The sequence below is a fragment of the Leptinotarsa decemlineata genome, unplaced genomic scaffold, assembly GCF_025532065.1.
Source record: "Leptinotarsa decemlineata unplaced genomic scaffold, Ldec_3_MD MMD2_tig00026294_RagTag_RagTag, whole genome shotgun sequence".
Classification (NCBI taxonomy): Eukaryota; Metazoa; Arthropoda; class Insecta; order Coleoptera; family Chrysomelidae; genus Leptinotarsa; species Leptinotarsa decemlineata.
Genome location: NW_027412674.1, coordinates 1,507,263 through 1,521,339, shown reverse-complemented (window position 1 = coordinate 1,521,339; position 14,077 = coordinate 1,507,263). Strand labels below are relative to the sequence as shown.

The window sequence follows — 14,077 nt, the reverse complement described above, 5'->3', positions numbered from 1 at the left end:
GAAAATAAAGTTTGTAAAGACCAAATCGTTTCCGGTGTAATTTAGGAAAAGGATCATCAATTATTTCAAAAAATGTCTACATCATTAACATCAGTTTTGCATAGTTTAACTGTATTTTAGAATATTCACTGACATGGAGGCAAGAAATTGAATTTATGAGAGTAACTCTGCAAAACGCCCTAGTATTCAGTATAAATTATTTACGGCCTCTAAGAAATGAAAGTTGCTGATGAAATTTCACGCTTCATAATTTATTTGCAGGTCTGAAAAACCTCGATTCCTTGGGACTGGCTCACAATAAACTGCGGCAAGTTCCGTCGAAAGTTTTCTCCCATCTGACGATGTTGAATTCTTTGGAATTGGATGGAAACAATATTGACACCATAGACCCAGAAGCATTCTCGGGGTTAGAAGGTGAGTTTCAGAAACGAATACGCTCATGCTTTATTTGAATGTGGTTGACGATAATATTTGCTAATGCTTAGATTTCCCGATGAATTCACAAAAAAAATGAATTATCAGTAGATGAAATAAACAAAAAATACTAATGAATTATGCATGGAAACTGAAATTATTCATTGAGTTGCCACTGGAGGCTGAACAATGTATTGACTGCCCTGAATAAAAATTAAATATAATTGTCCAAATTCTCAATTAGGACTTGACTTTCTTGGGTTATTGAGAGAAGAGTGAACCACTGAGTCACGCATTATACTACTGTATTCTCTTTTTGATTCCATTCCAGTTGTGAATGAACTGTCGACAAAATTTTGTAGAAATTACCCAGAGAAGTTGATATTTTCTCACAGAAACAAGTGTTTCTTGCTGAAAAATCAATTACTAAATTGTATGTTTTCTTGACAAATATTTGAATTCATTAACGATTCGTGTAAGAGTCCTTTCACTCCATGAACAATTAAGTTGTGTCAATGATTATTTCTTTCATTATAAAAAATGCGTAAGTCACTTAATATCCGTTCATCTCTGTTTCTCCGTACTGGTGAGTCCTAGGAAGCTGAAATTTGGTATGTAGGTGCTTCTGAGGTCTTAGATGCGCACTGTTTTTCAAATATTACAAATGGGGCACCCCCGTGGGGATAAAATGGGCGCGGTTACATATCATCACTGTTTCTCTGTACCACTGAAGTTTCGGAGGCTGAAATTCTGAATGTAGGTTCGTATTATGTTGTAGTTGTGCAACAAAGAAGGATTTTCAAATATTCTTACTGGGGCGCCAGCTGCGGGGAAGAAAGGGCGTTCATAAAAAAAATAACTTCTTCATCACTGTTTTCCCGTACCGATAAATTTTCGGGGTCTGAAATTTTATATGTAGGTTCGTTTTATGTTGTAGATGTTCAACAAAAAAATAACTTTCGGTAATACAACTGAGGCGTCAGCCGCGTGGGAGAATGACAGGTCCATGAAACAAAATTATCTATTCATCACTGTTTCTCCATGTCCTTGAATTTCTGAAATCAGCATTGCACCCGTGCATAGCCAAGGCGGTTCGCTAGTATTATTATAATTGCAAAAATTGGGAACACTAATAAAAGTTTCAATTGCTTACAAGTTATTGATAACATTTGTTCTGGTTCTAGATCACTCGTACATGGATTGTATGAGGGCAGACAAATTTTTTTGAGAAAAGTTTTGGAATTTCACTTCTCAATCTTCATATAGAAATATAGGAAACCACTGAGTCGTAATTCGAATATATAATCACTTAACAACAACCAAAAAATTCATTGTCACACCAATGGTTTGAAACTCATTGAAAAACCAAATGGAAAAAAATATTCATACATTGGGATTTGTCTTCAATTTCCATTTCATGAAAATATATAGCTATTGAGAGGAAGCATAAACTGAAGTTCTATCATGGAAAGCTAATATTCAAATATAAAATTCAAACATGAAAATTTTAGAAATTTTGTGGTTTCCACAATTTGAAATGTTCAAGAATATGACACAGTTACCCTACGAAAATGAAATTATGATATATATTGCTTTTAAGCGACATAAATGAAATTTATTTGAAACCGATAAGAGAGTAAAATTTTCATTGAGGGTGATGAGCCTATTATGATGCTTAAAAACTTATCAGCGGAATTTTGTTAATTGAGAGATATGTTTGTACATTCAGTGGAAGAAAATATGATTCGCTACCGCCATCAATTCAGAAAATAACTTGAAAAGTGAAGTAATCCAGAAGGATGGGATAAATTATTAGGAGAAAAACCCCCCTCATTATATAAAACATGTGGAAAACTTTCGAAAATAGGGTCATCCTAAATCCATTATTCATAAATAACAAACTGCTGATATTAACGACTTCAAATGAGAAATTACCTGAGCAAATAGTCTCCAAGTTTTTGTCAAATTGAAGTTTTTTTTAATAGCTTTATTAGCATCTCATTTGAATTTGTTAAAAAAAAATTTTGAAAAAAAATAATTATATCTCATAAACAATTTGGATTTAGGGAGGAAATATCTGCATTGCCATTGTCAACTTAACAAATCGGTTATATAGGAAATTAGGAAATAGTAAGGCTACAATTTGCATTTTTCTCGATCTAGCAAAAGCCTTCGACACCGTAGAGCATAAAAAACTTTTCGATGTATTAGAGAGCTATGACTTCAGAGAAATAACATTAAAATTACTGAAATCTTATTTATTAGGCAGAATTCAGCATATTGAATTTGAAGAAATTTCAAGTGAGCCAAGAGTAACTGAATGTGGTGTACCACAGGGGACTGTGCTCGGACCTATACTTTTCACAATATACATGGATAATTTTTCAGAAAACCAATCACAAGGTTACATACCGTCATTTGCAGATGATACAACTATTCAGTATACTCGAAACACATGAAAAGAGGTCAAAAATATAGCAGAAGGCGATCTTGAAAATTTAAAGAAATTGTATGATGATATGAGCCTCACCATAAATTTTGAAAAAACGAAATATTCATCTTTCAGCTGTAACATTAAAAATAAACCAATTTTCCATTGCCTCAATGTGAACTCAAATGGCAACATTCTGAAAATAGAAGAAGCAGAACATGTGCGTTATTTAGGTATCGAAATCGATAGATTCCTCAAGTGGCATAAACATATACAAAACCTTGTGAAAAAACTGCGATCAATGATCTACAAATTCAAGCAACTAAAAAATATATTGAATTTATGTCATCTCAAAATGTTATACTTTGCATTAGTGGAATCACTAATTCAATATGGCATAACAGGGTAGGTTGGCTTATTCCAAAAATCATTTGAAACCACTCGAGACTACCCAAAAAAAAATCCATAACTAATAATTAAATTAACCAAAGTCATTTGTTGTACGAAAAATCTGGAATATTTTCCGTGAGAAATCTTTATATATAAAAGGTACTGGTTCTCCAGCATAAACTAAAAAGTAATTTAAAAAATATTTCACATATATATGAAATACGTTACAAAAAAGAGCACAACACCAAAACATATCCAGCGCAGAAAAGACTGGGTCAAAGGTGCTTCAATTATATTGCCTCACACTCATACTGTTGTCTACCTAAAAATGAGTCATAACATTCATCAATTCAAAAAACTTATTAAATCCTGGTTGAGAAGTTCACAAAATAGTGAAAGTATCATAAATTCTTTATTAAACACAACGTAAGTTACATATGTATGTGTATATATGTGTGTGGAGTAGTTACATGTGTGTGGATTGGTGTATATGTATATATATGTGTATACAACAGATATAATAAAATAATTCAGTAGTCATATAGTTATTTACCAACTGTTCTTCAATAATGTTTTCTCATTCTGCATCTGCAAAAAATTAGGAACTTCGAATATCTCTAACAAATATTATCCATTAAAAAAAATAATAAAGAAATATTAAAAATATTATCTATTGTTCATTCAAAATGCCTTGTTATCATGAATTCATTTTTTTGAATCGAGAGTAGAGAAATGATTTCAGTAGGGCTTTCTTTTTTCTTTATTTCTGTGTCAAAAATTGTAATCAGAAGATAAGTCCAAATGTTCAAAAAATGTGAAAAAAAGGTATTATTATTATTGTTATTATTAGTGAATCATAGTCGATCATAAACGTAACCGAAACAACAAGCAATCGACAAAACAATAATCACTAGAAAATAGATGTTTCGAAATAAAATATCGATATATTCATCTCCCACATCTACCTACACCGTAGATTATGGTAAATGTCTGTCAGAAAATAACTTCTTTCCCGGGTAATACCAAGCTGGATATTGAATTATATCGGACAGACATTTTTGAAAAATACGCCACAGAGGTGATTCTCACAGAAATTTCTTGTTTATCCAACAGCAAGACCATGTTGAAATTGTTGTTGAATTATTACCCCAAAACTCTCAGTACAGACAAATTCCAGTAATTCTGTAATTTTCGGCTACGATTATTTTCTTGAATGTAAGGTACTGAGGCTGTAACATCTAAAATATTTATATTCCACGTATATATCTGCTTTCTATCAAGAGTTAGTCTTTTGTAGGAAAGTTCATGTAATTCGTTCCAACTCAGCTTCAAAGTACAGATCAAAATACCGTGCACGTACCGCAATTGTAAAATTAGCATTATTAACTCTCCGAAGTAACCAATTTCAAACTCTATCTCATTTTCCGTTGTTCATCTCGCTGTTCTCGACAGAAGTCTCTGAAAAGCCAATTAGTTGTTACCTGGTTATGATTTTATCAAAATCTGGCATGAAATTCAATCTATGACAATATGCCACTTACAGCGTAATTTATAATTCCGCCACCAAATATTAATTAACTTCACCATCTATCGACCGACATGATATCGAAGCAGGTTCCAAAACTTCATGTGCACAGTAGATATACATAGCGGGAGAATGTTTGATGACTATATAGACGGTGGAAAATGTAAAATGGTCATTCACAAATGTAAGGTTATTTCAAAAGTTTTGTCAATTTTAACGTCTTGTGTTTTTGTAGCCACATATTTCAATAAATATACAGTGATTCTGTTCAAAACGAGCCACCCTGAATAACTTTTGGTAAAATAATTTGCAATAAAAATAAAAAACACGTCAACCACAACACGGAGATATTCACATTTGATGTTACTTTCCCTATCGCACCCCAGAGCACATCACCAATTTTTTGAATGGATCACCCTATATTGTTTCGCATTATTAGATGCTTTGTGATGAGCAGATTTCAACAAAGTATAAAACATATGGTCTGAATCTTACGTTTCGGGAACTTCGAATTATTTCAGTTGAAAACGAACCACCCTGAATAACTTTTGAAATAATGATTTTCAGGTAATCTGAAAAAACACCTCAACAAGAGTCACCATTTTTTTAATGGATCAATTGATTTGCATTATCATAAAAAAAATTTCAACACAATAGAATACATTATGGTCTGAAGCTCATAGTTTGGAAACTAAAAATTATTTGAGTTGAAAACGAGCCAACCTGAATGAACTTCTGTACAATCTGTTACCTAGGTTTCATCTGTGTTTTTGTGAAGAACACATCAAAAAACTCTCACTTTGCCTAGTCCAGTTTGAATTTGATACCTACCAGGTGAAGTTACAATTGGAGGTTCTGTATTTATGAATTCTTGAGAAGCAATGGTTTATACGATTCGAGAACGGATTGAAATAGTAAGTTTGTACTACCAGAATGGAAATAGTGCTGAAGCTGCTGTCGTATGTTCAATCATATAATCATCCAGGATGAAATGTACGACACAAATAGGTATATAATAGGGGAGCCCAAGCGGCAGATTAATATACAGGGGGATACCTTGTACCCGGTTAAGTATCTGCACCAAATATGAGTCCCATGTATAAGGCCACCTGTGAGGGATAAAGGATCAGATTAGTAAAAACAAATTGATCATCAGAAATTCTCGAGCGCGTCAGATTAAGGTAGGGTGAGTTGATTACCTGCAAAAAAGTGTGTATTCCAGTAATCTGACAATTTGAGAGTGACGTTAAAAAAGGGGAGGGCAGCAAAGTTGTAAAAAATAACGTCATTTTGACATCCTCGAGCGTATCAATTTTTTTTTTCATTTTGAAGAAAATAATTCAAGGATAACGAAAAATATATGATCTGACGATTTCCGCAAGCCGAAATAACAAAAATTCGTCGATAAAGTTTAATGCGTGCAGCTGTGTGATACGTATATTTCCCTCTCCAAGTTTCTATTCCTCTATTCTCTATTCACTTTTTCTCACTCCATCCCCACTCTGAATTCTGTTGCCATGAAGCCATCACAGCTGATCACAGAGACTCGTTTGTGATGAAGATGAAGATGAAGATGTTGATTAATTATTAAATTAATTGATGTATGTAGCCGTTACTACGTGGTGGGATATCATAATGAAGAAAAGAAAAATTAAACTCTCTATGTTTTTTACCACTTCTATTTGTTACTAACGTTACTGCAGTTTCGTCCTATAGGGACATTTTCAGACTTATACAATATATAAGGACATTTTCAAACTTATACTATACGAAACTGCAGTAACGTTAGTTACTAATGAAAGTGGTAAATAACATAGAAAGTTTCATTTCTCTTTTCTTCATCAATTGATCAATTGATTATAAAAAATTAAATTTTTTTGAGCATTTTTTAAAATTATTTTCTTTATAAATACAAGTATTCTACTTACAAAAACATACATTCATTTATTTGCATAGCATGCAAATAAATAGTTGAGTTCAATGAAATAAAAAAAATAAAAAATATATTGTTTTTGACAGATCAGGCGAATCTATCTAGATAATAGTCAGATTATGAGACAGCACGTCTGAAACATAAAGATGAACCATATATATCTTAATCTGACGCGCTTGAGTATTTCAAAATGGCGAATTTTTTTGCACATTATAATAATGGCCGCGAGTTTGCGTCAGATCGAAATCGTCAGATTATTGAGTGAAAGCTTTTTTTATTGCACTTAACACCCCCTTAGAAAATCTGACGCGCTCGATTAAATTTTTTTTCTTTTTATTTTTAACCCTTACGTACAACTACCCACATCATGCAAACGATCAGATTAACATACCAACATTATCAAAAATACGTAGGACATTGATGCTATTAATATCTGACGCGCTCGAGTATTGTCCATGCAACAGTATTTTTTTACATATATTAGGTATATATCACATAACATTTTTTTCTTCTCATCATCTAAGCTTTGCAACCTAATATGTCTCAATGACGCTCGAATAAATCCCCATTTTGCATCGTGGGCTCCCCTGCTATATAAATTATTGAACAAATTTATAGAAACTGCATCTGTTAACAATAAAAAGCGTAACAGAAGTTGTCAACGATGAAGCTATTTTCACTGCAGTTTTAGGGCACGTTGGACTAATGGAAAATTCGCAATCCCTTACTAAGTTATCTCGAGAATCAGGAATCAGTCTTATAAATGTTTTCAGGATCCTTCATAAGTACAAATTCCATTCAAATGAGATTAGATTAATTCATGAATTGAACGAAGATGATTTCGATAGAAGTATCGAGTTTTGTGAAAGTCTCACTGAACGGATCAACTTGCATCAGAATTTCTTGTATAAAATTTGTTTTTCGGATGAATGTATCATCTCCTGAACATGGTCACTTAGCTACTTAGTTCATTTCGAAAAATTCATTTCACGCCAGAGTTTCCCAGTTCTAAATATCAAATATTCATGAACAAAGATATTCGTTCGAATTAGGAGATATTTATACGCGTTTGGGGTTGAATATATGAATTATTTAGTATTTCTGATATCTATCATCAACGATATTCATGAAAATGATATTTTAATTATGATACACGAATACATTATTATACAAAAATGAATGGATGATGGATGTTTATAAATCATTCAGACTAATCATCCATCTTCACAAAAAACATGAAACTAAATTGTCACGCCTTGTATTTCTTGTTGACTAATTGAGTCAATTTGTAAACGATTTCTCGTTGTTCCACAATATGACGTGAGGGTGGCTACTAAGGACTAGAGAGTATAGCTCCCAGGGTAGGCCGCCATCAGCTTTTGAACAGTGAAGAAGGGCGTGGGTAAAATGGAGGGTAGAGCGCCACCCGCTTTATCAACCCTGGAGCGTATACAGCATAGCATACACAACAAAATTTTCTCTAAACGGTAACCAATTCAATCAAACTCGAATCCAGTTGAAATGTTTATAATTCCTTCCTCTAACATCTACACCTTTCTCAGTTGGTTCCATACTTGTCAACAAAACCCCTGATTTATCTGTCAGTTAATAAATTTTATCAACCGTTATTATAGGACTACCCCTACAATACTGGCAGGAAGCCTTATGCTCCTGAGGCCACAAAGTGTCAAATGTGAGAAGATATTACTTTTCTAATTGTAAGCAATACCAAAATGTTCATAAGATATAAATTATATTACACTATTACATCGATAGCACAAATGTTTCAATTCTAAGGGGACTGTAATGAACCCAGGCTCCCCAAGGAAGAAATGAGAATGTCTCTTCAATACTTGAGACGTTGCTGTTTTGAAGTTATACTTTACCTTAGATATAGCTATATCGACAGCTTACAGTAGGTTGAGAGAATGAATTCACCTACATAGGCATAAAAGCATATCCCCTACACTAATATTTTTTCCCCTTTGGGCAGGTTTGAGGAACATAAATCTTTGTTGAGATAATTAGTCAAGCATCAAAAATCTAGTCACTGATAAGTTCTTTGTCCCCATCGTAATAAAATCAAAATCAAAATCAAAATCAAAATGTTCTTTATTAACTATTCTCCATACAATTTTAAGGTATTTTTTTTTGTGGTGTTTATAAAATATATATACAAATATACAAATATACAAAATGTACACAAGGGTTTCCCCAATGGAGTGGGACAGTGGGAAGGATTGGGATGGGTAGTGAATGGGGTAGAGGGAGTGGCAGGAAAAGACCCCGACACATTTGCGCTCTCAAGAATTCCGCACGGAAGAGAAAAGCGCCTCCACACAGTCCCCCGATGGGACAGTGGGAGACGCCCCCGCTGGTGTTGGCGGTTGGCTCTCCACTCAAAAACGCCTTATATCAGCCTCATCTATAGTTTTCCGCTTCCTGCCGAGGCTTACGCGGAAGTTGTCATTCTGTCGCGTTTCGGTACTTCTCAGAGAATCATTCGTCTGTTTGTTGGTAGCAGTTGTCGATATCCCCCTGGAAAAAGTTCATTAAAAAACCAGGTAAGAGTATTTCTGCTATCACGTCATCATGTGTGCGTGAATACTCTTATCCATTTTTTCCATGAACTAAGCGCGATCGCATTCGCGCCGTTCACGGTATATCTCCAGTTCTTCATAGACTAGCCCGTGCTTACGGCGCTGTCCATGATAGCTTCTAACTGCCGTGACGTCCCTCGTCAGCGGGCTCTTCGGTAGAAAGAACTTGAAGAATTTCTGAGCCAGTCTCCTGATATGGTCGGTGACTGACTCCACTCCTGCCAGATCTAACAGATTGTTCAATGAAATGTATCTGTCACTGTTAGTGCAAATACGGAGCACCTTATTCTGCATTCTCTCGAGTCTCATTAAAGGGGACTTCTTGAGACTGCAGAACACAGGACTCGCGTACAACATAGCCGGCCTAATTATTTGTTTATAAATAAGCAACTTGTTGTCAACACTGAGCTTAGAGTTCCGTGCAATGAGCGGATACGTGCGTTTTATCGCCGCACCTGCTCGTTGGATCGCCATACTCAAATGTTCCTGGAAGTTCAGGCGCTTGTCCAGGATCACTCCCAGATATCTCGCACTCTTCTGCTCGTCAATGCACTTATCCTTAACTCGCAACTTCTTGAAGATTTTCACATTCGTGAATTTCCTCGTGAAGTTTACGAGTTCAGTTTTATCGGGATTTATTTCGATTTTATTTTGTTCGAAATACGGCACGACTAGCCTATCGAGGTGGATCTGAAGCTGCTGCTTCGCCACCTCGCTCGAGAAAGAGTGCGCGTAAATCGCGGTGTCATCCGCGAAAATACCCACCTTCGTCCTCGAGAACATAGGGAAGTCATGCGTATATAATGAATATAAGTGCGGTGACAAACAGGACCCCTGCGGGACACCTGCTTTGATTGAATAATTTGCAGATGTGGTTTGGTCCACTCTTACACGAAAAGTTCGGTTGCTCAAGTAGGATTCTAGAATCCTAATCACGAATAAAGGCATGCCTGCCGACCACATTTTGGCGACAAACCCCTCTATCCAAACTTTATCGAATGCTTTTTTGACATCTAACAGGACCATAACTGTATTCTTCCCCTGGTTGAAGGACTCCCTCACCCCGTGAACAACCCGGACCAGTTGCGATGTCGTATTCCGACCTCGCCGGAACCCGAATTGCTCCTCGGGGATGAGTTTCATCCTATCTTCCAGGCGGAGAAGTCTGCTTAGGATGATTTTATCAATAACCTTCGCGACCGAACTGAGAAGCGAGATCGGTCGGTAGCTATCAATACGTGTTTTGATTTTTCCTGGTTTCGGAACGGGCACTACCACCGCATGTTTCAGACAATCTGGGTAATGCTGGTGCTTGATTATTGCGTTCACAATATGCACCAGTTGTACGATACCCTTTCGCGGTAGGTTGCGGAGCAGAACTGCATCAATTCCATCAATGCCTGGGGCTTTGTTTTTCCCCAGGCGCTTGATGTTCAAAATGATTTCTTCTACGTCTGTGATCCACTTTATCAATGTTTGCTCCGGTATAATTGGAGCCGGCCTATTTCTGACTTCATTAGCCAGTCTGGTTTTATTGGTGTGTTCTTCACAGACATCCGGTTCAACTCGGTGCACGCTGGAAAAATATTCCCCGAACAACTGAGCCTTTTGATGGTCCGTCACCGCGTGCACTTGCCCGCTTTCTATGGTAGGAGTAGCCTCAGACCGATTGCTCAGTTTTTTGGCCATCCTCCACACAGAGTGGTCGTGCACGTTCAGGCTTTCGAGTTTGTTCTTCCACTTCATATTGGTGAACTCATAAATTCGCGCATTAACTTCCGCAGCAAGTATCAGCATTTGATTCTTGCTGCGGGGGTCTCCTGTGCGCTGCCAATCTTTTCTGGCTCGATGTTTTTGCTTTATGAGCTCAACCACATCATGCGGAAGAATATCTCGCTCCCCTTTCACCTCTATCTTCCTGGTAGAGACGTCACGAGATTTTTGAATATTCTTTATGAATTCTTCACAAACCTCGTTGATCCGTGATTTGGAAATGCTGTCTCTTATAGTTGTGAGGTTATTCATGGTCGATCTAAACTCCGCCCAGTCCGTGCTCTTGTAGTCATATTTTATTTTTTTATTGTTGGGTATCTCCCTTTTGAGATCAAAGAGCACCGGACAATGGTCGGAGCTGAGCTCGTCCACGGTAACCAACATCCCCAAATCGCGAACGTTTTTATTCAATACCAGGTCGATAGTTGTGGGTGACGAACCATTCCAGGGGTAGTGGGTAGGCTCCTCCGGGAATTCAATATTGATATTGTTGTTCAGGGAATATTCCAATAGCGTGCTACCATTCGTATTCTGTTGATTGTGGCAGTTCCACTCACGCCTCCTGGCGTTGAGGTCTCCCACAACCAGCACTTTATTCCCAACATTAAGCAAATTGTCCAAATCATGCGGAGTGAAGTGTACACTTGGTTTGTTGTATACCGCAAACACGCAGGTACCGTCAGCAAGCTTGATTCCAGCATGTTCAATGTTACTGCGTTGCTGCGGTATCTGCGTGTGTGCGATACCCCTCCTTACCAGTATAGCCACCCCACCGCCTCTCACAGCATCAGGACGGTCCTTCCGGATAGTGGTAAAACCCCGCAGTTTCAGTTTATGCTCCTGTCGTAGCTTTGTTTCAGATAGAAGCATTATGTCTACATTATGCTAAGCTTATCTGTGTGTCTCCCTCGAGGTGGCTTGAAGAACAAGAATGGTCTAAGAGTTCCAAACTTAGGTCTGCATTGTTCTGTCCCTAAAAGAATTGTGATCGGCTCAACAGCGGATAACTAATAACTACTGCTACTACTGTATCAGGCATTCATGCAAGGATGTCTAGTCTTACAGCAATACTAACACGAGGAAATGTTATCCAGATAAAGGAAGGCCTAAAATGAAACAATTTATATTAGATGGAAACGGTTCACTGGAAGTGAGTCCAGGATGATACGTCTGCACAGAATGATCAAGGTCATTCTCTGAATATATGAGTTGTCACGTTGATGAATACCAACTCACCTTTGATGTCGTGTGGCCTATAGGTTTACTTTTGCCACAAGAAGCCAAGATTCAAATCAGTAAGATTCTGTTCTCCATAAGAATATGAATCCAACAAGTGAGTTGAATGTTCTACCAGCATCCAAATGTCAAGAATAAAACAATTTCCTATTCTCATAAAAGATGATATTACACTGTTAATCCGAAAAATCGAGAAGTTTGGACATAAATTCCAGAATTAGCAGAATGGCTACCAAAAGCGCCACAAAATATTCCGGCGGTAAGACATTCATTGAACCAAAGTGGTCAATTCACCGTTCCCTCAGAGCACATAATCCTTAGGGGATTCGAATATGTGTTCGAATATAATTAACGAGTTCGAATATATCCTTGTATAGTTGTTTATCAGTGAATGGGAACTAAACGAATGAAAATATTCCAAAACCTTCATGGAATTATTCATTTCAGGTTCAAATAATCGTTGACCTCAAAACAGAACAAATGACAAAATGAAACCGTAACAAAATATCTTAGAGTTTACACATGTAAAAAATTAAAATACGCATTGTCATGTCATAACAAAATGAAATCAATCTGCTGAATACATATCAGGGCTCAATTTGAATTGACTTTTGGTTATGTCATATAATGGCAAACATTACGATGAATATGAAAGATATATTCATTCAAAATGTATATTTTCCCACATTAGCCCCTAGTTAGGTAGACTTGCTATCATGCTCAACTCAATACAGTTATGAAATATCATCAAGTGACTTTTACTGTTGATATTTTGCAGTCGTTTCTACCTCTCCAACATTGACAATTATTTTATTTTTTTCGAGTATATTACTTCATAACTCCAAGACCTCCAAGCTGCCTACCCCACAGGTAGTCATACGTTGTAAGTGTTTTATGACTTGACGCCGGGATCTCGATCTGCCTACTCCCAAGTCTCGTCGCTTCTCTGCAAGAGTCTCATACTGCCTACTCCCAAGCGTCGTATGTTGGTCCACCCCTCCCGATTTGAATGCCCTGAGATGAAATCTTCCCCACACGGTTACTGTGTGCAGAACATTTCATCCCGTCCATCCACCCCCACTCTTACGAAGGGACCTCAACCTACTGATGGGCACTTAAGCAAGATTGACATCTAACCTACTGCGGTCGAAAGCCAGCCCTTAGGTGGTTTTACTTTCTAATCTATCGTTTTGTCAAATCATAACTTCACTTGGAGCCCCAAAAACTAACCGGAAACGAGTATCTTTATATCGCGAGCAAGTATTTTCCAGTGAATTTGAAAAAGAAGTGAGTTGGAAATCTGGTTGACAATTTTTTATACTTACCGGAGCTGCCTGATAGCGACTCTCAGGGGGGGGTCTCTGATTCTGCTTGATTGGCCTCTTGTGTTTGTCTCTCTCTCGAAATATTGGGTCTTCTCCGTTGAGTGCTTCATGTAGATCGCGCAGCGCTGGACCGTTGTGTGATCGAACTCTTTCGAACACTTTTTCTGGTGGTCTCTTATATACGCGTCTACGTAGTGGATCTTCAAGTCCAGGTCTCAGACCTGGACATCCATTTGATATGTATTTCAGAGCGTTTACGGCGGCTCGCACGCAACCGTTCATGAACGTCTGGATACTGTGTCTGTATGTCGCTACGCACTGGCCCCAGGCAGTGCAGGCATACAGGATGATTGGGAGTAGTACGGTCTTGATTAGCAGCAGTTCTACGTGGAGTCCCATGTTGCTTCTGCGACTTATAATCTGATGTTGGTTTTGTCGGGCGGCTCTTGT

The 14,077-nt window shown here is 37.2% G+C and overlaps 1 protein-coding gene across 2 annotated transcripts in view; it reads left to right on the top strand.

The window, feature by feature from the left end:
* LOC111505874 (uncharacterized) overlaps positions 1-14,077 on the top strand; it is a 404,328-nt gene that overhangs the window by 355,777 nt on the left and 34,474 nt on the right. For both annotated transcript variants that reach the window (XM_074180136.1, XM_074180135.1), the window contains exon 6: positions 262-414. In XM_074180136.1, coding sequence (XP_074036237.1) covers positions 262-414 — 153 coding nt within the window. The remainder of the gene's footprint in view (positions 1-261; positions 415-14,077) is intronic.